At 46.4% G+C, this 24,932-nt stretch overlaps 1 protein-coding gene across 1 annotated transcript in view; it reads right to left on the reverse strand.

Moving 5' to 3' along the window:
* The window catches only part of LOC309565970 (lamin tail domain-containing protein 2-like), a gene marked incomplete at its 3' end in the record, with an annotated part of 116,136 nt that overhangs the window by 10,870 nt on the left and 80,334 nt on the right, over window positions 1-24,932 (reverse strand). Inside the window, exons 3-4 of the mRNA XM_082270997.1 lie at window positions 22,412-22,598; window positions 19,966-20,085 (exon numbers count right to left, since the gene is read on the reverse strand). Of these exons, the coding sequence (XP_082127123.1) occupies window positions 19,966-20,085; window positions 22,412-22,598 (307 nt within the window). The remainder of the gene's footprint in view (window positions 1-19,965; window positions 20,086-22,411; window positions 22,599-24,932) is intronic.

Below are 24,932 nucleotides of genomic sequence, written 5' to 3' on the forward strand. Positions count from 1 at the left end.
CACAGGGGAAGAATTCCCTTACCTAATTTTTGATTGTGCTGCACTGAAAATGCACCATATTTGCCAATATGTAAAGGTAGCATTAAAATGAATGACATCCCAACATGTTTGTCTGCATGTCAGAAAAACGCAATTTTACACGTATTCTGTGACATGGAGTAATGTGAACAAAGCCTCAGACTGGGGTGCCTCCAGACTGAAAATACTTTCAAGGGTAACCCTGACTAGAAAAAGAGTGAAAAACACCAGCATATAGGAACCGGTCTCTCCATTTTCCCCCTGCAGCCGCTGCCTGTGGGAGAAAGAGGAGGAGAAGCTGGGGGGGGGGGGGGGGTGAAGAGATTGGTTTCTTTATATACAGCTGCCCCCACAGCTCCTCCTATGCTGCCCCCCCAGAATGCTCTCCAGCCCCTCCTATTTTACCCATGCTTTAAAAGAGAAGTATGGGTTTGTTTGTTTTCCCCCCGATTATACTTGCCTAAGTGTTACCGATGCTGCCTCTGTCCCTCTGCGCCTCTACACTGAGAACTGAGAGATTGAACATCGCCGATTGCTGAGTTCTGACAGCTCCCCGAGCAGAGAGCTGCTGAATGTCAGTCACCAGCTCTCTGCTCTGCCCCTTTCACGCCAGTGTTGCCAACCGTCAGTATGTTTACTGGCAGCCAGTAAGAAAAGGGCACTTTTCTTCTGCCAGTAAAAGGAAAAGGATGGCAGTTAAAAATATGGCTGTGAAACTCAGCTCTGGTGCCGGCCAAGACTATCCGAGTGCCTGCTATACAGAGGTGTACCTAGGATCTCCAGCGCCCTTGGCGAGGAACTGTATCGGCGCCCCCCCCCCCCTGAAAGAGGGGGTTTACAGAGAGAGAGAGGGGGGGCTTACAGAGAGAGAGGGGGGTGACAGAGAGAGAGAGGGAGGTGACAGAGAGAGAGAGAGTGGGTGACAGAGAGAGAGGGGGGTGACAGAGAGAGAGACGGGGGGATGACAGAGAGAGAGGGGGGTGACAGATAGAGAAAGGGAGTGACAGCAAGAGGGGGGGAGTGAAAGAGAGAGAGAGAGGGGGGGCTTACAGAGAGAGAGGGGGGCTTACAGAGAGAGAGGGGGCTTACAGAGAGAGAGAGGGGGTGACAGAGAGAGAGAGAGAGGGGGTGACAGAGAGAGAGGGGGATGACAGAGAGAGAGGGGGTGACAGAGAGAGAGAGAGAGGGGGGGTGACAGGGAGAGAGTGGGGACAGAGAGAGAGTGTGGGTGGACAGAGCTCCGGAGAGCCCGCACTGCTGCCTGGAGTGGACACAAGGCTCCAGGATTGGAGTCGCACGCTGCCTAGGGGCGCCGGTGGTGCAGGCTGAGCGGAGGACGCAAAAATCACTGCTAACACTTCCAATTTTTTTGCGCCCCCCCCCTCAACCTGCGCCCCTGACGGGCGCCAATCTGGCCAACCCCTTGGTACGCCCCTGCTGCTATAGTGTGGTTGGTGGGTGGGGGGCACGTCTGGCAGAGCCGGTGCCTGGGTGTGTCATGTGTGTCATGACATGGCACAAGGGAGCTGAGGGACCGGAGACTCGTGTGCGGATCTGCAGGATGGGAGCAAGGCAAGCCGGGAGCGGAACTGTCAGTGCCTTTTGGACTGGTGCGGAGAGAGACTGCCACTGAGACGCAGGAGGGGACGTGTCATGTCGGTGAGGTGTCATCATCATCTGTGCTGCTGCACACTGCTGTCAGTGTCATTGTTAGAGTCAATTTCACGTGTGTGTCCCTGCCCATTCTAATTTCTTGCCCTCCTGAGTCTTGTTCCTGAGCTAATTACTATATTGAAAATAAAATAAGAATTATGTTTTTTTTTGTTTTAATATCTACCTTAAATCACATTGCTAATTGCATATTGTACTTGTTTGTAGCCTAAATACTGAAATTTGCACTTAAAACTATTATTTTGTAACTTTTGTTAATGCCAGTAAAAACATGGCTGTTCCAGTAAATTTTGGGTGTCGTGTCAGTAAATTTTAATCTGGTAGGTTGGTAGCACTGCTCCCTGCTCATTGGTTTGCTGGGCCATGGAGGGGCGGGGAGCGGCCAGCTCAGCTGCTCGCTGAGAGGCTGAGGCGGGTGTTGGTCCAGGCACCTGGCGGATTCCGACTCCGTGGTCGTGATGATGCAGTGCCTGGACCGACATCTGTGCCATCAGCAGGAAGCGGACTTCAGAAAATGGGTCACAGGAGTGCAGAGCTAACTGCACTCCTGTGATCCATAGGAGATGTACAGCCAAATAAGCTTTGGCTGTACATCTTCTTTAAAAGAAAAATGAAAAACTTCCGACACCAGTGGCAAAACTACCACACAAACTTGTGACCGGCCCTGGCATTCAGCCACTGGGCTGGGAAGGAAGGGCCAAGTCCGGGGGTCAGGGGGCCCTTCATGGTTTCTTGCATTGGGGCTCTGAAGGTTCTAGGTACACCACTGGATAAATATAATAATCACAATAACTGGTACTCATTTAGGTGGTTATATATCCTGTTCCTAATAATAACCAATGTTATTTTTCGTTCTAGGTGGCTCAGAAAATGTAACACCAGATCATGGATGTAAGAACATGCAGATATACAGTACAAGGCCCTCATTTCAACATAGTTTATTGTTGGTAATTTTTATGGGAATTCAGGTGGTTGAGTCCAGATGGTAGTAGGAAGACCAAATATACTGCTTTAATTAATCTATCTTCTAGCAGAAAACTAAACTCTGGACTTGTATAAAAGTGTTAACATTTCCTACTGCAAGGTTACTTAACATTGTGGGCATGTACATGAAAAAAATTATAGGCTTAACACTGTACTCCGGGTATTATAAGCACAGTTACATTGGCCCAGCTTGGTACAATGTGAGTATGCATATCTTATATCTGATGGGCCACTGGGAAAGCTGAAAAATCACTGTAGTAGTTGGCACTACTACAGCAATAATCACCATCTTCCAGGTCCTGCTTAAGTTCTGTGTGAGCAGCTGCACAATGAACACAGGGAGTTGCTTGCTCTGCACCGCCATCATTTATAGAGCACCTTGGGTTTTTTTTTTTTTTTTAATGAATAGTATGTGAGAGTGAAAAATCCATTTAAAGCAGTTCAAATGCAGGCCAATAAGAGATTAAAGGAGAAGTATAGCCAAAGCTATTTTAGCCATGCTTCTCCTCAGGGGAGGGCTGACAGCCTTAGGCCTAGGGGGCAAGTCCAGTTAAGTGGCCCATTGAACCAACGAATCAGCTCACCATTCATGCCCATCTGGTTTTATAATGGATATTGATGTTATGAAGCAAGACAAAATGATGCAATGTGGTAACATAATTAAATGTTAATAGCAACAAAGGAGGTTTACCAAAAATATATGACATTACGCCAGGGCCTAGGAAGCTCCTGTCAGGCAGAGATAACTATGCCTGACAGGGAAGTGACTGTGTTAGTATTGTGCCGACTGGGTGCAGTAGAGTACTCTGCACACTCATACCGCGCCGCTGCAGCTCTGCAAATATAACATTGTGTAGCGGCGATCAGCAGCTGTACTCAGTGTCTGGCAAGGGGAGAGAGAGACCCAAAGCGCCGATCTAAGTGTAGCAGTTTAAAACCTTTAATGTAGGATAAAAGCAATATAACCCACAAGAGTGAAGTGGTAACAGGCATCAAGTTATATGTGGAGGTCCTGGGCAATTTACATCCAGGGGGTCCCTTGGAGTCCTTAGCGGAGCCGGTCCTGGTGCAGGGGAGCGGCGGTCTCCTGTGGGGAACAGGAGACTGTCCTGGTCCGTAGCTGCAGTGGGTTGCTGTGGAGGGGCCTGAAAAAGGAGCGCATGCTCCACAATGCGTCGCCGATTGTCCTAGGCTTTGCACACCAGGAAGGGACGTCACGGCCCCTCCACGCGCGGAACAGCAACCCACTGCAGCTACGGACCAGGACTGTCTCCTGTCCCCCACAGGAGACCGCCGCTCCCCTGCACCAGGACCGGCTCCGCTAAGAACTCCAAGGGACCCCCTGGATATAAAAATGCCCAGGACCTCCACATATAACTTGATGCCTGTTACCACTTCACTCTTGTGAGTTATATTGTTTTTATCCTACATTAAAGGTTTTAAACTGTTACACTTAGATCGGCACTTTGGGCCTCTCTCTCCCCTTGTATTTCATAGAGAGTTGCTTCTCTCTTCAACCGCCAGCAGCCATCCAAGTGGACCAGAATCTTTTGGACTCTCACTGGAACTATAAAAACCCCCCTTCCCCTCCTCCTCCCAGCCCAGCATAGACTGCCCTAGGATCACTGGCATTCTGCTTGCGCCAAATATCCCCCTTTCTTGCTATTTCTTACTCAGTGTCTGGCCCCAACATTAATCCAGCCCTTAGTGCAGCCTTTTTACTCAGAATCAGAGCGGCCCGGGGGGCAATTGCCACCCTGCCCCCCTTCCCAGTCCTCCCCTGCTTCTCCTATGGATCACATCACAGACGTGCAGTTCGTTCTTTTCAGCAGACAGTGGGCCAAAGCCTGCTGTCAGGAAAGATCCTGACTTTACAGCTGGCAGCTGACTCAGCCTCTTAACTGCGCCGCTTGGAGACTGAGCCAGCTGCTCCCTCCTCTCCCCAGCCCAGCACTCCAGTAAGGGTTGGAGTGGCAGAACAGAGATCCAGCGACTGAAAGTCATGGCTTTCTGCTCAGAGCGGAGGGGAGAACTAAGAGATCAGCGTTGTTTGATTATTCAGTTCTCAGTGCAGAGGTGAGTATTAGCAAATCCCTTATGTTATTAAAAAATTTTGAAAGGTTAATCAATTCTATGTAATTTAACAATCAAAAATACCCCACAGGCCTTATGAAAACTAACACGTATCACTGGTTCAGTAACTCACACACAGAGCAATGTAATCCTTTAGCATAGCTATAGAAGTAAATATGTACAATACTGCATATGGCTGAAATGGATGTAGTGTTCTGTTTTGTCCACAAGGTGACAGAGCACACTAAGTCTACCATCTGGGTTACTTATCAACCAGAATTCTAGTTTTTGCTAGGGGGTTGCTTGAGCATTTAGCAATTTCTGACTTACATTTAACCAGTGACATCAATGATCTTTTTAGCTTTATGTAAAAGGTTATTTTATCTCACTGACCTCCCATGTAAACATAATTCTTCCCATTGACCACCAAAGTAAGGGGATGCTTCACCCACTGACCACAAATCCAAGGGGGCCTTCACCACTACACTGACCACCAGTGAAAGGTAACATTTTTCTGACCACTAATGTACAATAAGATGGCCACTATACATTGACTGCTAATATAAGTGAGCACTTTTCCACAATCAATATACTGTAAGTTGACGTTTCTCCACTGACCATAAGTGTGTGGAAACCCTACAGATTTCACTGCCTGCATTTCATTTCTATTTTTGAGAATAATTTAGTAGTATAGAGCAGCCGTAGGTGTCAAATATGCTAAGTAGGCCACATTTTATACAAGTTTCCAGTGCTGACATAAATGTGTGCAAATTGTTAATCATATTCTATATTATGTTACTTATGGTTTTGGCTTTTGGAACATTATGAATTTACACACATTTACATAGGTGGTCTATTTAATTCAATATAGTAGACATGGTTTATTTGTGGCTACAGTCTAGTCATTAGGCATATAGACTGGACCATGACCTCACCGACTACAGACATTCATCCATAGTCTAAGTTTCTATATACATTAAGGTTTCTATATGTTCCTCTTTGTGGGGAATGTCCCTGTTTTGAGGGGTCTGTCCCAGGAAAACAAGTGTCACTGGAATGTCCCCAGCTGCAGGCATCTCAACCACCCCACAATGGCTTTGACAGACTCTCTAGTCCAGGGGTCCTCAAACTTTTTAAACAGGGAGCCAGTTCACGGTTCCTTAGACACTGTTGGGGGCCGGACTATAGTTTGAAAAAAAATATGAAGGAATTCAATGCAGAGTGACCATCGTGCCTCCTTTCAATGCAGAGAGACCATCGTGCCTCCTTTCAATGCAGAGAGACCATCGTGCCCCCTTTCAATGCAGAGAGACCAGCGTGCCCCCTTTCAATGCAGAGTAACCAGCGTGCCCCCTTTAATGCAGAGTAACCAGCGTGCCCACTTTCAATGCAGAGTGACCAGTGTGCCCCCTTCAATGCAGAGAGACCAGCGTGCCCCCTTCAATGCAGAGAGACCAGCGTGCCCCCATTCAATGCAGAGAGACCAGCATGCCCCCATTCAATGCAGAGAGACCAGCGTGCCCCCATTCAATGCAGAGAGACCAGCGTGCCCCCTTTCAATGCAGAGAGACCAGCGTGCCGTGCCCTCATTTAATGCAGAGAGACCAGCGTGCCGTGCCCCCATTCAATGCAGACAGACCAGCGTGCCATGCCCCCATTCAATGCAGACAGACCAGCGTGCCGTGCCCCCATTCAATGCAGACAGACCAGTGTGCCATACCCCCTTGAATGCAGAGACCAGTCAGTGCACTTATCTGCAGCAGGGGCGTCTCCTCGAGTCCTCCCGCCTCCTCCTCGGCCAATGGCATGAGTTCGCCTTTCAGCCAATCAGGAAGCGAGTATCGGACCAGCTTCCTGATTGGCCAGGAGAAGGATCTGTGTGACAATAGCGAATTTTCATTCGCTATTGTCACACAAATGGGTGGGCTAGGGCGCAGTGCTCTGCGCCCCGGGTCCACCCTTTTCTGAAGTCTATTAGAACCTCTGGCTCTAATTAGGTGATTCAGGAAAAAAAAAAACAATGTGAATGATACATCCCGGCCGGTGGGCCGGGTTCATGACCCTGGCGGGCCACATGCGGCCCGCGGGCCGTAGTTTGAGGACCCCTGCTCTAGTCAATTGCACATGTGCAGCAATACTAGGGTAGGTGAAGCAGCTTTCCTTTTCCTGCTTTTTGCTGTGAAGACCAGTTGCACAATTTTGGGGTGGCTGAGGAGCCTGTACAGTGTAATGTTTACTGCACAGCCTTGTGGCAAGAAACATTCTGGGGAGTTGGGGTCAGAATACACCAATGGGAACAAGGAGTGTGAGGACTTGAGCACTCCCTAGTCTTCTGGTCCTGGGTAAAACACTTGACCTGATCTGCACTTCTAGTGTTACTTACACCTGACCTATACTCTGTGTTACTTACACTAGACCTCTGCTCACAGTACGCTACCTTCACCTAACCTCTTCTCTCCCATCATTACGTACACGTGACCTCTCCTGGCATTATACTTGGCCTCCTCTCTCCTAATATTACTCACACCTTACCTCTGCTCTCTATTTATTACTTACACCTAACCTCTGCTCAGTGGCGTAGTGTGGGTTGTCCATGCCCGGGGCAAGGCAAGTAATTTGTACCCCCTAACCCGTGAACTTTTAGATACCCCCACCCTGATCACACCCCCCAGATACCCCCATTCTGATCACATCTTCCAGATACCTCCCCACTTCAATCACAGCCCCCAGATACCCCCATCCCAAACAGACCTCCAGATACCCTCCACTCTAATCACACCCCCAAAGTCCCCCCCCCCCCAGATTCCTCCACTCTGATCACACCCCCTGATTCCCTCTATTCTGATCACACCCCCAGATTTACTCCACTCTGATCACACCTCCAGATCCCCCCCATCCCTCCACTCTAATCATGCCTTTAGATCCCCCCCAGATCCCTCCACTCTGATCACATCTACAGATCCCCCACCAGATCCTTCCACTCTGATCACATCTACAGATCCCCCACCAGGTCCCTCCACTCTGACCAGACCTTAAGATCCCCCAGATCCCTCCACTCTAATTACACCTCCAGATACCCCATCAGATCCCTCCACTCTGATCAACCCCCCCCCCCCCCCCAATCACATACAAAATAGGATATATCTCTAGTAGGAATTCAGGTGGCAGAGGCCAGCGGGGAGCCTCCACCATGACCTCCCCCGCACTCCTGGCTTGACACCCTCCCTCCGCACAGCATGGCACTCACTGCCTGCACACATGTGGAATCGGGGTCTGCCCATGATCCATCCTCCTCTGCATGCTTGGATCCATTCTCCCTGCTTTCTTGGTGACAGCAGGTAAACTAAAACCTCCACACTGTGCCCTCTCTCCTATTGGGCACAGCATGGAGGTTTTAGTTTGCCTGCTGGAGAGAAAGGTATTTAAAAAATCCAAATCACCAACAAGTGGCTGAGATTTCAGATTTTATTTGAAACCCCCCCCATGCTGCCACCCTAAGGTGGCTGCCTGGGCTGCCTTATGGTGGCATTGGCCCTGTCTGTGCCCCTCTAAATGTTGCACTGGGGGCGACTGCACCAGCCCCCCCTCACACACACACAAACACACCAGGACACTGTCTTTGATCTCTGTTTATTACTCACATCTGACTTCTGTTGTCCATGTGTTACTTATACCTGACCTCTGCTTTGCTAGCATTCTTTACAACCGGCCTCTGCTCTCTGTGTGTTACTTATACCTGAACATTGCTCTCTGTGTGTTACTCACACCTGATCTTACTCCTGAACTCTGCTTACACCTGAACCTACTCCTGACCTCTGCTTTCCAAGTGTTACTTACACCTGACCTCTGCTCTTAGTCTTACTTACACCTTGCCTCTGCTCTTTGCGCTACTTGCTCTTGACCTCTGCAAACTACAATTTACGTACTCCTTATCCCAGCACTCTGTGTGTTATTCTCTCCTGACTAGGGTTGAGCGGACACCTAGATGTCCGTGTTCGACGGGTTCGGCCGAACTTTAAAAAAAAGTCCGGGTCCGTGTCCCGGACTTTTACCGAACTTTTCCCGGACACCGAACCCCATTGAAGTCAATGGGGACCCGAACTTTAAGGCACTAAAATGGCTCTAAAACACCAATGGAAAGGGCTAGAGTGCTGCAAATGGCAGCAAAACGTAGTTAAGAGCATGGCAAGTGCTCTGCAAACAAATGTGGATAGGGAAATAACTTAAAACAACAAAAAAAAAACAGAAAAATAAAACAATGTTCTTCATCTCTGAAGGACGAGGCCCATAAGGAGTAGGAGGAAGGTTGAGGTGGTGGTGGATGTGGCGGTGTCATAGGCGTGCGCACAGGGTGTGCCTGGTGTACCTGGGCACACCCTAATCACCTAGGGCACATAGCATTATCGCTCTGTTTGCCAGTGAGGAGATGGGAAAGATCTCCCTCGCACCTGCTCTGCTCTATTTCTCTTTGCCAGCAGGGAGAGTAATGTATCGGGGCCATGTACATGTAGGCAAACACATGCATGTGTATTTCAACTTTGGGGTGCACACCCTAATGCAATAGGCTGCGCACACCTATGGGCGGTGTAGGTGGAAGCGGCGGTGGTGGAGGACCAGGGCCGGATTAAGAGCATCATGGTCTTGGTGCTGAGGATTTTGAAGGGCCTTAAGGGCCGTGCCTTGGCATGCACCCAGAGGAGGAAGGGTGCAGCCATGCATGCCTAATTCAACATGGGATGCTGTCTCTGAAGCCCATAAACACATCCATGCATCGGCAACTGTCCCTCCTTGTCCGGCCTTCGCGCTGTGTGGGGAGGTTCTGAGGGTGCTGCCTGGGGAAGCGAGCATAGAAGCCAGACTTCTGTGTTTACAAGTGACAGAAGAGCGGTCACAGTGAATATGGCCAACCCGGGGCCTATATAAAAGGTAGGGGCCTGCATGGAGCTGCAGCTCCAATAGCCCCTACGTTAATCTGGCCCTGAGGAGGAGGACGAGGTAGCCAACACTGCTTCTTTTCACAAATTTTAAATGAGGGTAAACCCCAAAAGAGTGAGAAAGAGCAAAAATGGAACAATGGCTGGGTAAGGTCGGTATCCATTGCTATTCTGCACAAGGTACGGAAAAGTCCCGTGGGATCCATGCCTGGTTCATTTTAATGAACGTGAGCTTGTCCACATTGTCTCTGGACAGGCGGCTGCGCTTGTCTGTTATAACACCCCCAGCCGTGCTAAATACCCGTTCAGATAATACACTGGCTGCAGGGCACGCCAGCACCTCCAAGGCGTAAAGGGCAAGCTCAGGCCATGTGCCCAATTTGGAGACCCAGAAGTTGAAGGGGGCAGACCCCTCATTCACTACATGTAGGCGTGTGCACACATACTGCTCCACCATGTTGGTAAAATGCTGCCTCCTGCTAAGACGTTCCATCTGAGCTTGCTGGTGCTGCTGTTTGTTGTGGCGTGCTGACAAAGCTTTTCCACATTTCGGCCATGCTAACCCTGCTTTCTGAGGTGCTGGCGGTGCCCTGGTTGAGTTGGCGACCTCCTCCTCCTCCTCCTCTGCCTTGTGCTTCCACTGTGGCCCCGCTGTCAGATGGGAATGCCAGCAGCATCGCGTCTACCAGCGTGCGCTTGTACTCGCGCATCTTGCGATCGCGCTCCAGTGAGTGAATTAAGGACGGTACGTTGTCCTTGTAACGGGGATCCAGCAGCGTGGCCACCCAGTAATCAGCACAAGTTAGAATGTGGGCAACTCGGCGGTCGTTGTGGAGACACTGCAGCATGTAATCGCTCATGTGTGCCAGGCTGCCCAGAGGCGACGAAAGGCTGTCTTCTGCTGTGCTGGTGGCTCTGTGCGACCACCGCCTCTTCCTCCAAACTACTCAGGTCACCTGCATGACGTTCATTCCATGTGGGGTCGAGGACCTCATCGTCCTCCACATCATCTTCCACCCAGTCTTCACCCCTGCCCTCCTTGTCGGTCTCCACAATGCTGAACGCCGCAGCAGTTGGCACCTGCGTTTCGTCATCATCGGAGACGTGCTGCGATGATCCTTGCATGTACTCATCTTGAGAAATAAGTGGTTGGGCATCGCTGCACTCAATCTCTTCCACTTCTGGGGCAGGGCTAGGTGGATGGCCCTGGGAAACCCTGCTGACAGAGTCATCAAAAAGAAGAAGAGACTGCTGTATGGCTTGGGGCTCAGACTGCTTGCCTGATTTGCAAGGGGGTGAGGTGAAAGACGGTTGGACATCGGCTGCAGGTGCCAACTGTGACCTTTCTGCAGTAGACTGGGTGGGAGACAATGTGAAGGAACTGGAGGCACTGTCAGCAGCAAACCAATCTACTATCGCCTCCACTTGTTCTGGCCTCATCACTTCTAGGGGCGTATGATGCCCTACCAAATACTGATGCAGGTTCTGTCGCCTACTCACACTTGAGGAAGGTGTTTCACTTGTGCGTGTAGCTGGCACAGATCGACCACGTCCTCTCCTTGCAACAGGAGCTCTAGCAGCAGCACCACCACGACCCAGGCCACGGCCCCTATTTGACGCTCTCCTCATATTTCTGAAATTTAAGATCTTGCCCTAGAAAGGTCTTTATTGAATAGCGGAACAAAAGAACAACAGTATCGCACGGGTGTATCTCACAGTCAAATATGCAAACTATGCCGCAATTTAATGTTTTTTACACCAAAAGGGTGTGTATTGAACAGCAGAATAGGATAAAAAACTGTGTATCTCACACGTACAAACACAGACTAGGCCCGATTAAATTTTTTCCTACCCTAAAGGGAGGATGAGGAAGAGGAGTATGGAACAGGCAGCACCCTCAAATCTTCAGAAGTATGAGATGAACCCCAAAAACTTGGAAAGGTGGATCTCACACGTACCGACACAGACTATTCCGCAATTTAATTGAGCCCCAAAGGTTTTTATTGAATAGCGGAATAGGAAATATGATCAAAAAAAAGTGTATGTTTTTCACACGTACAGAAGCACACTAGGCCCCAATTACTATTGTTTGTACACCTAAAAGGATGGATGAGGAAGAGGAGGAGGAGGAGTATAGAACAGGCAGCACCCTCAAAGCTTCAGAAGTATGAGATGAACCCCAAAAACTTGGAAAGGTGGATCTCACACGTACCGACACAGACTATTCCGCAATCTAATTGAGCCCCAAAGGTTTTTATTGAATAGCGGAATAGGAAATATGATCAAAAAAAAGTGTATGTTTTTCACATGTACAGAAGCACACTAGGCCCCAATTACTATTGTTTGTACACCTAAAAGGATAGATGAGGAGGAGGAGGAGGAGGAGTATAGAACAGGCAGCACCCTCAAAGCTTCAGAAGTATGAGATGAACCCCAAAAACTTGGAAAGGTGGATCTCACACGTACCGACACAGACTATTCCGCAATTTAATTGAGCCCCAAAGGTTTTTATAGAATAGCGGAATAGGAAATATGATAAAAAAAAAGTGTATGTTTTTCACACGTACAGAAGCACACTAGGCCCCAATTACTATTGTTTGTACACCTAAAAGGATGGATGAGGAAGAGGAGGAGGAGGAGTATAGAACAGGCAGCACCCTCAAAGCTTCAGAAGTATGAGATGAACCCCAAAAACTTGGAAAGGTGGATCTCACACGTACCGACACAGACTATTCCGCAATTTAATTGAGCCCCAAAGGTTTTTATTGAATAGCGGAATAGGAAATATGATCAAAAAAAAGTGTATGTTTTTCACACGTACAGAAGCACACTAGGCCCCAATTACTATTGTTTGTACACCTAAAAGGATGGATGAGGAGGAGGAGGAGGAGGAGTATAGAACAGGCAGCACCCTCAAAGCTTCAGAAGTATGAGATGAACCCCAAAAACTTGGAAAGGTGGATCTCACACGTACCGACACAGACTATTCCGCAATTTAATTGAGCCCCAAAGGTTTTTATAGAATAGCGGAATAGGAAATATGATAAAAAAAAAGTGTATGTTTTTCACACGTACAGAAGCACACTAGGCCCCAATTACTATTGTTTGTACACCTAAAAGGATGGATGAGGAAGAGGAGGAGGAGGAGTATAGAACAGGCAGCACCCTCAAAGCTTCAGAAGTATGAGATGAACCCCAAAAACTTGGAAAGGTGGATCTCACACGTACCGACACAGACTATTCCGCAATTTAATTGAGCCCCAAAGGTTTTTATTGAATAGCGGAATAGGAAATATGATCAAAAAAAAGTGTATGTTTTTCACACGTACAGAAGCACACTAGGCCCCAATTACTATTGTTTGTACACCTAAAAGGATGGATGAGGAGGAGGAGGAGGAGGAGTATAGAACAGGCAGCACCCTCAAAGCTTCAGAAGTATGAGATGAACCCCAAAAACTTGGAAAGGTGGATCTCACACGTACCGACACAGACTATTCCGCAATTTAATTGAGCCCCAAAGGTTTTTATTGAATAGCGGAATAGGAAATATGATCAAAAAAAAGTGTATGTTTTTCACACGTACAGAAGCACACTAGGCCCCAATTACTATTGTTTGTACACCTAAAAGGATGGATGAGGAGGAGGAGGAGGAGGAGTATAGAACAGGCAGCACCCTCAAAGCTTCAGAAGTATGAGATGAGCCCCAAAAACTTGGAAAGGTGGATCTCACACGTACCGACACAGACTATTCCGCAATTTAATTGAGCCCCAAAGGTTTTTATAGAATAGCGGAATAGGAAATATGATCAAAAAAAAGTGTATGTTTTTCACACGTACAGAAGCACACTAGGCCCCAATTACTATTGTTTGTACACCTAAAAGGATGGATGAGGAAGAGGAGGAGGAGGAGGAGTATAGAACAGGCAGCACCCTCAAAGCTTCAGAAGTATGAGATGAACCCCAAAAACTTGGAAAGGTGGATCTCACACGTACCGACACAGACTATTCCGCAATTTAATTGAGCCCCAAAGGTTTTTATTGAATAGCGGAATAGGAAATATGATCAAAAAAAGTGTATGTTTTTCACACGTACAGAAGCACACTAGGCCCCAATTACTATTGTTTGTACACCTAAAAGGATGGATGAGGAGGAGGAGGAGGAGGAGGAGTATAGAACAGGCAGCACCCTCAAAGCTTCAGAAGTATGAGATGAACCCCAAAAACTTGGAAAGGTGGATCTCACACGTACCGACACAGACTATTCCGCAATTTAATTGAGCCCCAAAGGTTTTTATTGAATAGCGGAATAGGAAATATGATCAAAAAAAAGTGTATGTTTTTCACACGTACAGAAGCACACTAGGCCCCAATTACTATTGTTTGTACACCTAAAAGGATGGATGAGGAGGAGGAGGAGGAGGAGTATAGAACAGGCAGCACCCTCAAAGCTTCAGAAGTATGAGATGAACCCCAAAAACTTGGAAAGGTGGATCTCACACGTACCGACACAGACTATTCCGCAATTTAATTGAGCCCCAATAGCGGAATAGGAAATATGATCAAAAAAAGTGTATGTTTTTCACACGTACAGAAGCACACTAGGCCCCAATTACTATTGTTTGTACACCTAAAAGGATGGATGAGGAGGAGGAGGAGGAGTATAGAACAGGCAGCACCCTCAAAGCTTCAGAAGTATGAGATGAACCCCAAAAACTTGGAAAGGTGGATCTCACACGTACCGACACAGACTATTCCGCAATTTAATTGAGCCCCAAAGGTTTTTATAGAATAGCGGAATAGGAAATATGATCAAAAAAAAGTGTATGTTTTTCACACGTACAGAAGCACACTAGGCCCCAATTACTATTGTTTGTACACCTAAAAGGATGGATGAGGAAGAGGAGGAGGAGGAGTATAGAACAGGCAGCACCCTCAAAGCTTCAGAAGTATGAGATGAACCCCAAAAACTTGGAAAGGTGGATCTCACACGTACCGACACAGACTATTCCGCAATTTAATTGAGCCCCAAAGGTTTTTATTGAATAGCGGAATAGGAAATATGATCAAAAAAAAGTGTATGTTTTTCACACGTACAGAAGCACACTAGGCCCCAATTACTATTGTTTGTACACCTAAAAGGATGGATGAGGAGGAGGAGGAGGAGGAGTATAGAACAGGCAGCACCCTAAAAGCTTCAGAAGTATGAGATGAACCCCAAAAACTTGGAAAGGTGGATCTCACACGTACCGACACAGACTATTCCGCAATTTAATTGAGCCCCAAAGGTTTTTATTGAATAGCGGAATAGGAAATATGATCAAAAAAAAGTGTATGTTTTTCACACGTACAGAAGCACACTAGGCCCCAATTACTATTGTTTGTACACCTAAAAGGATGGATGAGGAGGAGGAGGAGGAGGAGTATAGAACAGGCAGCACCCTCAAAGCTTCAGAAGTATGAGATGAACCCCAAAAACTTGGAAAGGTGGATCTCACACGTACCGACACAGACTATTCCGCAATTTAATTGAGCCCCAAAGGTTTTTATTGAATAGCGGAATAGGAAATATGATCAAAAAAAAGTGTATGTTTTTCACACGTACAGAAGCACACTAGGCCCCAATTACTATTGTTTGTACACCTAAAAGGATGGATGAGGAGGAGGAGGAGGAGTATAGAACAGGCAGCACCCTCAAAGCTTCAGAAGTATGAGATTGTGTTCACTGTACCCCACAAACATTGTGTTCACTGTACCCCACAAAGATTGTGTTCACTGTACCCCACAAAGGTTTTGTTCACTGCACCCCACAAAGATTGTGTTCACTGCACTCCAAAAGGATTGTCTTCACTGCACCCCACAAAGATTGTGTTCACTGTACCCCACAAAGGTTTTGTTCACTGCACCCCACAAAGATTGTGTTCACTGTACCCCACAAAGGTTTTGTTCACTGCACCCCACAAAGATTGTGTTCACTGTACCCCCCAAAGATTTTGTTCACTGCACCCCACAAGGATTGTCTTCACTGCACCCCACAAGGATTGTCTTCACTGCACCCCACAAGGATTGTCTTCACTGCACCCCACAAAGATTGTGTTCACTGTACCCCACAAAGATTTTGTTCACTGCACTCCAAAAGGATTGTCTTCACTGCACCCCACAAAGATTGTGTTCACTGTACCCCACAAAGGTTTTGTTCACTGCACCCCACAAAGATTGTGTTCACTGTACCCCACAAAGGTTTTGTTCACTGCACCCCACAAAAATTGTGTTCACTGTACCCCCCAAAGATTTTGTTCACTGCACCCCACAAGGATTGTCTTCACTGCACCCCACAAGGATTGTCTTCACTGCACCCCACAAGGATTGTCTTCACTGCACCTCACAAAGATTGTGTTCACTGTACCCCACAAAGGTTGTGTTCACTGCACCACACAAAGGTTTTGTTCACTGCACCCCACAAAGATTGTGTTCACTGCACCCCACAAAGGTTTTGTTCACTGCACCCCACAAAGATTGTGTTCACTGTACCCCACAAAGATTGTGTTCACTGTACCCCACAAAGGTTTTGTTCACTGCACCCCACAAAGATTGTGTTCACTGTACCCCACAAAGGTTGTGTTCACTGCACCCCACAAAGGTTTTGTTCACTGCACCCCACAAAGATTGTGTTCACTGCACCCCACAAAGATTGTGTTCACTGTACCCCACAAAGGTTTTGTTCACTGCACCCCACAAAGATTGTGTTCACTGTACCCCACAAAGATTGTGTTCACTGCACTCCAAAAGGATTGTCTTCACTGCACCCCACAAAGATTGTGTTCACTGTACCCCACAAAGATTTAGTTCACTGCAACCCACAAAGATTGTGTTCACTGTACCCCACAAAGATTTTGTTCACTGCACTCCAAAAGGATTGTCTTCACTGCACCCCACAAAGATTGTGTTCACTGTACCCCACAAAGGTTTTGTTCACTGCACCCCACAAAGATTGTGTTCACTGTACCCCACAAAGGTTTTGTTCACTGCACCCCACAAAGATTGTGTTCACTGTACCCCACAAAGATTGTGTTCACTGTACCCCACAAAGGTTTTGTTCACTGCACCCCACAAAGATTGTGTTCACTGTACCCCACAAAGGTTGTGTTCACTGCACCCCACAAAGGTTTTGTTCACTGCACCCCACAAAGGTTTTGTTCACTGTACCCCACAAAGGTTTTGTTCACTGCACCCCACAAAGATTGTGTTCACTGTACCCCACAAAGGTTTTGTTCACTGCACCCCACAAAGATTGTGTTCACTGTACCCCCCAAAGATTTTGTTCACTGCACCCCACAAGGATTGTCTTCACTGCACCCCACAAGGATTGTCTTCACTGCACCCCACAAAGATTGTGTTCACTGTACCCCACAAAGATTTTGTTCACTGCACCCCACAAAGATTGTGTTCACTGTACCCCACAAAGATTTTGTTCACTGCACTCCAAAAGGATTGTCTTCACTGCACCCCACAAAGATTGTCTTCACTGTACCCCATAAAGGTTTTGTTCACTGCACCCCACAAAGATTGTGTTCACTGTACCCCACAAAGGTTTTGTTCACTGCACCCCACAAAGATTGTGTTCACTGTACCCCACAAAGATTGTGTTCACTGTACCCCACAAAGGTTTTGTTCACTGCACCCCACAAGGATTGTCTTCACTGCACCCCACAAGGATTGTCTTCACTGCACCCCACAAAGATTGTGTTCACTGTACCCCACAAAGATTTTGTTCACTGCACCCCACAAAGATTGTGTTCACTGTACCCCACAAAGATTTTGTTCACTGCACTCCAAAAGGATTGTCTTCACTGTACCCCACAAAGATTGTGTTCACTGTACCCCACAAAGGTTTTGTTCACTGCACCCCACAAAGATTGTGTTCACTGTACCCCCACAAAGGTTTTGTTCACTGCACCCCACAAAGATTTTGTTCACTGCACTCCAAAAGGATTGTGTTCACTGCACCCCAAAAAGATTGTGTTCACTGCAGCCCACACACAGAAAAATGGATGTGGATCACTGACACCTGCCTATCTCCTATCCCACACCACACAGCAATATCGATTGTAGTTTGTAGAACACAGTTTCCCTAAAATTCAGCAGACTCTGTCCCTAACAGGATTGAGAAGAGATCGTAGATCAGGAGAACTAAGTGCAGACCCCACCCCACACAGCAATATCGATTGTAGTTTGTAGAACACTCTGACCCTAAAATTCAGCAGCAGCCTCTCCCTAACAGGATTGAGAAGAGATCGTAGATCAGGATTGAGTGCAGACCCCACCCCCCACACAGCAATATCGATTGTAGTTTGCAGAAGACACTGACCCTATAATTCAGCAGACTCTATCCCTAAAATGCCTACAACTCGCCCTGCCTAAACACTCCGACCTGTCCCTCAATTCTATCCGGACACAAATGGTTTTTTCCTGCCTATCTTTCCCTAATCAGCAGCCAGCACGTTGATGTGTGCTCTGTCCCTGATCTAAGCAGCATAATGACGCCGCTGCGGCTGCCTCGAACTTATAAAGACTTGGTCACATGCTTCAGACGGCCAATCACAGCTACTGAGACATTTGCAGGCATGGCTGGGATGGCTTAAGGCACACCAGTTAAACGATTGTTGATTGGCTGTTGAAAGCCCGCCATGAAAAGAGCGCCAAAGCATGCAAAACCCGGAAATAAAACGACCGAACACGGATTTTTACCCGAATATACAGTAAAGTGTCCGTGTTCGTGTTCGGGTAACAAAAATCCAATTATTCGGTACGAACACGAATAATACAGTCCGTGTTCGCTCAACACTACTCCTGACCCATGCACTTTTGACTCTTGGCTAAATGAAAAAAAAAAAAATGATTTGCCTTTAATTCTACTGAAGTTAGGCTGTCAGTATAAATCTCACAAAGAAGAAATCTCACCAGAAGTTAATACGACTTGTTAAAGCGGAGTTCCGGGCACAAAAACAATATTTTTTTTTTGTGCCCGTCCGCTAGTTCAGCCTAACCTGAAAAGGAATTGGATAGTTAGATTTTTTTTTTTTCAAAACTCACCTTGTAATTGACGATCGTAAATACTCACCTCAGGGTACTTCCTCCCTCGGAGCCGCGGCTCACCCCGTCACTTCCTGCGCTGCGATGATTCCTGGGAGCTAAACGTCATCGCTCCCAGGAATCAATGCGCCGGCACCGGCCCCGCTCGTCACTTCCGGGCGACGCCGCATTCCCCTGCTAAACAGCTTCTGGGCATGCCCAGAAGCTGTTTAGGAATGCAGCGCCGCGCCGGAAGTGACGAGAGGGGCCGGTGCGGCGCATTCTGGGAGAAGAAGACGCGGAAGAAGACGCAGAAGAGGACCGCGCCGGCTTCAGCTGCCCACAAGAGAGATGGAAACGCTGTGGAAGAAATTTTATAAGTATTTCTTCTAAAAGGTAAGATCAGAGGCTAGCCATTGTGGAATGTGCTAGCCCTGACTGTCCCGGGGGTATGTTCATTAAAAAATGACATCTGTGCCCGGAACTCCGCTTTAAAGTGGTTCTAAATTCAAAAAGTTTTTTTTTTTTTTTTTAACCTTAATTCATTCCCTGCTTTAAGGTAAAAAAATCTTCCATTTGCTGTTCTTTCCCCCCTTCTCTAAGCACTTACTTGAATCCTCTCTCGATCCAGTGTTGTAACCGCCTGCAGCAGCGCTAGTCTCTCCCTGCTCTCACAAGACAAACTGAGAACAGTGGGAGTCATTGGCTCCTGCTGTGGTCAGTTAAATCCTTTGGGGAAGAAGCAGGGGGCAGGGCCCAGCCATACGGTGTGTGTCTATGGACGCACACAGTCCAGCTCGGGAGTCCGTCTGTCCATGTGCCCCATAGCAGAAGCCTTGCTAGGGTGGGGGGCAGACACGGAAGAGAAGCGGAGACCAACGAGAGATTATGTCTAGGCACAGTCACTGGATGGATGATCAAAGCCTGCTTTTAATGATAAGAGGTAACTTTTTAATGCCATTGTTCCTTTGTGTTGTGACATGTCAGGAATATACAGCATATATCTAGTGAAGTTATTCAGCCTGAACAACACCTTACAATGCAATATACTGTACAGTATTATATTTAAACTATTTTTATATTTATAAATGTGAAAGTCACTCCTATTTTATAGGTTTATTTTTGTAAGTATGAATTTAATTAAAATATACAACTTTTTTAATAAAAATAAAACAATAATAAATGTCAGTTTCCTGAAATTATCTTTCCATTATACCTGACCATTTGGGCGGGACAGGACAGTGATGCATTGTGGGTTGCTTCTGAAGTACACACGTCCTTTCCATAACAGATCCGTAGGTGGGTTATGAGAAACCTTTGGTGCAGATGCCCAAACCTAAAGTACATAAAAGGGTTATAAAGGGCAAAATAATAGGCAAAAAACAAAATACTTAGTTGCTAAGTCTGTGTAGTGACTCCAAAGATTCTCTTATATCCTAGCCAGATGCTTGTGATTGGATAGTGAAAGAGCAAAAGCTCAATGATGAGGTCTTCACTGTGTTCTCCTTTCATCAGCAGATTCTGTACTAGACTGACAGCACTGTGCAGGGCAGCAGAGCCTGGTTGGCTCACAGTGCTGACTCTAAAGCTGCCCATAGATGACTCCATTTTCTTCAAACAGCCAGCGGGCTGATCGAAAAAAAAAAATTGAATGGATTTCCCCATCCACACAAGTGAGGTAGATGGATGAATCTTTCTGCTGCACTATTGTATTCTGACATCAGGGACTCCGAAAATATCAGAATACACTGATCAGTGCTGCATCCAATTGGTAATCTAAAAAACATTTACCAACAGTCCCACTCCATCTGAGGATGAGAAACAGACATATATGGAGTGAAAGTTGGCTGGTCCCTGCTGATCTGGATACATTTGGGTCCATCTATGTTCAGCTTCTCTCTTCCAGTCCCTCTGTGCAAAGGTTTACCAGAGGCTGATTTATCAAGCCAGGCTAAAGTACCACAAAAAATACATGTATTATTTTGGGGTATTCAAAAGTTATATGAGTGGCGACTCATGGCCATGGAGAGCCATCTTCTGCTTCCAGAAGATAATGCAAGAGTAGTATGGCCTGTAGCAGAGCAGTTTTTGTTTATACCATATTTATGTTGTTGTATCAGATATGGATATTAGATACAGTGATTTGTGAATTAGCACCTAGGGGCTCAGTGCAGCGAGAAATTAAAAAATGCATACTTTGATATAAGATCCCAAACATAAAACCTGAAAAATTGCTGTGCTATCCCTTTAAATCAAACAACTGTGCAAATACTACTGTACAGCTCAAACATTTGCAAACATATCATACAGAATTTATAAACTTACACAGATTCACAAAATCATAATGTAGTGATATATTGTAAAAACTCAGTTCCAAATGTCCCAAAAAGGGAACTTTGTGATTAGAAGCCAATGCGCCACTTATTTCCAAATAAAGATCCCCTCTAGTGACTTCTTCTACTTAACCAACGTGAAAATATAAACTCTTACCAGCAAGAGTAGACCCCAAAGAAAAGTTTTAAAACCAGATATGTTATTACAAGGAAAGTAGAAGGTATCAGCTTGCTACACAATGCATTTATTGTCATTTAACATGTAAAGAGAAAACTGCTCCACATAGTGGAGGCAAACCAAGTAAATATTTCTTTAAAACCAAGTATAAAACTTACAAGAGTAATGGAAAAAATGAAAACACCATCAATTACCTTGTAGAAAACTCTAATAAAATAAATTAAAGTGTAGCTTGTTTTACTGTTTTAGTTTGTCCCCCAAGCATAATGTGATCCACTGACTAGCTATCAGAGCCAAATGAGAAGTAGTGTAGACATGGAGACATGCAAGATGTAGACCACAGAAGCATGACTCTTAAAAAGGTTCAGCACTGCTTTTGTTTAATATGGTCAATCCCAAAGTTCTCATTAGAGGTCTTTTAAAAGATATGGATTAGGGTCTTTCATTCGTTTGAAGACCGACTAACTCCATTCAACATTTAAACCTCTTTTCCCCCAGAAGAAGCCACGTGCGTTAGTGGCGTAACGCGTAGAGGTGGAGCTTTACGGTGGGACCTTATGGATGGAACACGTAAGAACCATTTAGGAATTTAACTGCTTGTTTTTTTTTAATAAATGTGAGTGTATTTTATGAAGTTGGGAGTGTGTGTGATTCCTTTTAATCCGGATACTGCACCATTGGGAGCCTTGTTTTTTCCTTTTCATGAGTTGTGTTGGGGCTTTAAGTGTCTAATATTGATGGTGCCAGAGGAGTAAAAGGGAGTATCGTACCAAGGAACCCTTTCCTTAGCGGTTGCCTCAGTTATGCTGTATTGACCCCTTATGGGTCCCTTACGGAGGTTAGCTTGCATTGCACCTGGTGGTTGGAGCCTACGTTCGAAGAGTGGAAGCACATCACTTGTTTTGTGAAGCACTATTTATTTTTCTTTGTCACCTCACCTGTTGGAATTCTTTTTTTTCACATAATCAATGTTATTTTATATGTTCTTTGTATTATTACACCTATTGTAGAGCAGCGCTATCACACTTTTTTGCTTTTTTATTAACATTTAAACCAAATTTACCAGAATTTCTCTGGTGAACTTCATTCAAATAAACAAAATTTTAGATTGCAATGATAGCTGTAAGACTGAACTGGGGTCTTCTCCTTACCGTAACATGCTGGTGAGAAGGAACGATCAAATTCTGTGGAAAGCGATACATAGACACAGCATGTCCTCCTTCCAGCTGCCACAGGATGTAGCCACTTATATCAAAATTTTGGTGTGGAGAAGAGTTCACTATCCGAACAAAGTGGCCCAAAGAATTGACTTCAGCAATCTTCAGAGGACAAGGAGAGCTAAAAGTGAAAACATTTATTTAATTAATGTAAAGGTTAATTTGGCTTTAAGACACACAGGAGGGGATTTGATAAAACTGGAGCCCTCATAATTTAGTGCAGATGTGTATGGTAGCCATAGCCAAAGCCAATCAGCTTCTAACTTCAGCTTGTTTAATTTAAACGTTGACAATAAAACCTGGAAGCTGATTGGTTTCTGTGCAGAACTGTACCAGATTTCCCATGCTCCAGCTTTCGTAAAGCAACCAACAAAATATCTGAATAAGGCTTGAGGTACAAAGTCTTAAAGCAGAGCTACACCCCCCCCCCACCACCACCAAAAAATTGAAAGTCAGCAGCTTCAAATACTGTAGGTACTGACTTTTACTATTAGGGCATTTCCCTGTCCATCAATCCCGCGGTGTCCTCTTCACAGCCGATTTCCTCCTGTGCATGCATGAATCACGTTGTGCTTTCTCAGTGGGCCGGCTGTGGCAAGGGCCAAATGTTTGGCTGAATTCACTGCGGTAAACTCAGCAGGAAGCGGGAGCAGGTACCCCCCCCCCACAAGGTGCCAAATGTGGCACCGGAGGGGGGGGGGCAGACAAGCAGAGCTTCTCCTTCTAAGTGGAGCTCCGCTTTCAAGAGAAACTCACAATTTTCAAATTCTTTTTTTTTTTGGAGCTGGGTTACAACCATTGTGGTTCTATGCACTTTTTGTAGACATTTGGGACATTCTCACTCACTTTTTGATCACTGAAGCATAAAATAAGAAAAATCTCTCCAAGAGTGGCAAAGACAACAAAAAAATATTTTTTTTAAGTGAAGTGGTCAAGGATGAGGACTTCTATAAGGATTTTAATGCTGTTTGTGGCTCTATTAGGAATATTTCTTCCCCTAAGATGATTTACTTACCTAAATTCCTTTATGTTTTTCATGCTTCCCCTGTCTTTTTACCCAGGCGTTTATTCCATAAAATAGATTCCACCCTCACTTCTTTTTTCTGGCAGGGCTCCCACCCTCGCATAGCTAGGTCCTCCCTCCAGGCCTCCAGATTTCAGGGAGGCCTGGCATAGAAATATTTTCTTGCGTCCCAGCTTACTTATATGTATGACTGGCTTGGTGACTCTCCTGGGAATTCCTCCACTACCCTTGTATTGGCCTTGCATGGCTCGAGAATGCAGGCTCTGGATGCTCTCCACAGGTCGGTACCCAGGCGCTGCTCTCGTGTCTCTCCTATGGAGGTTGGGTGGCTGGCACCCGCGGTGTCTCCTAATGCCCCGCTGTGGGACAATCCCAACTTCCCCGAGCTCCACGGTCATCCGGATTCTGGCTGGTGGCCTGGGCTTGGGGTGCTCATGTCTCCCATGTCTTTCGGTCAACTCTTTTTGTTTCTTTTGACGACCCAAAGGCCCGCCATGGTGTGAGCAACCGTTCTTTTTTTAAATACTGTTACTACGCCACGCCGCCCGGGCGCAGTTTGCTGGGTTGACCCTGGAGCTCGAGGAATCCCCAATGGAGAAGTTATTGTCTATGCCAGAGGTAACTAAAATGGTCACTACATTTTACTCAAGGCTGCAGGCGGCTAGTGCCGACCCGTTTAAACTGGCCATGTGCAAGTGGGTCACACTCCTTCCTGAGCTGTCAGAGGAGGTATGGGATGAGACCTCAGAGGTATGCTTCCAGGACCTTATTAGCTCTAACCACAGACTGATACAGTTTAAATTCATTCACCATTTGCACTACACACCTCAAAAGTTGGTCTGTATGGGGGTTGCCCCGGGAGCCGCCTGTCCTAGATGCGGTTGTCCTGCAGCAGACCTCCTCCACATGTTTTGGTCTTGTCCCCATATTAACAGTTACTGGACGTCTATTTTCGCATTTTTTAATGATAAATTGCACCTACCGGTCCCACACACGCCTGAGGTAGGCCTGTTGGGCGTGTTGAATGATATCATACACCGTGTACGTCCTAGCACCCTGCTCCGCAAACTACTGTTCTATGCTAGGAAACGTATCTTATTACATTGGAAAAAGTGTAGAACCGCCTACCATGCAGCAGTTCTATGTTTTAGTGTGTGGTGATGTACCGCTCTATAAACTGATCTATAAGAGTAGAGGGTGTCCTAGCAAGTTCTCTAAAATCTGGCAACCTTGGCTTGATGTAGAGGATTCATTCTGGGCGGATACCCCTCTGTCCTCCAGCTTGTCTGCTGAATGAGACTATTGTGGTCCCAAGAGTATTAAGGATTATCTGACTAGCAAGTTGTGTACTACCTGCTCCCCCCCGTGGGGGTGGGTGATTGAGGGTAGGGGAAGGTGTGTGAGTGTGGCTGTGTTAGTGCGTGTGTTGGT

Source organism: Pelophylax lessonae, assembly GCF_965119305.1.
Source record: "Pelophylax lessonae genome assembly, chromosome: 10".
Classification (NCBI taxonomy): Eukaryota; Metazoa; Chordata; class Amphibia; order Anura; family Ranidae; genus Pelophylax; species Pelophylax lessonae.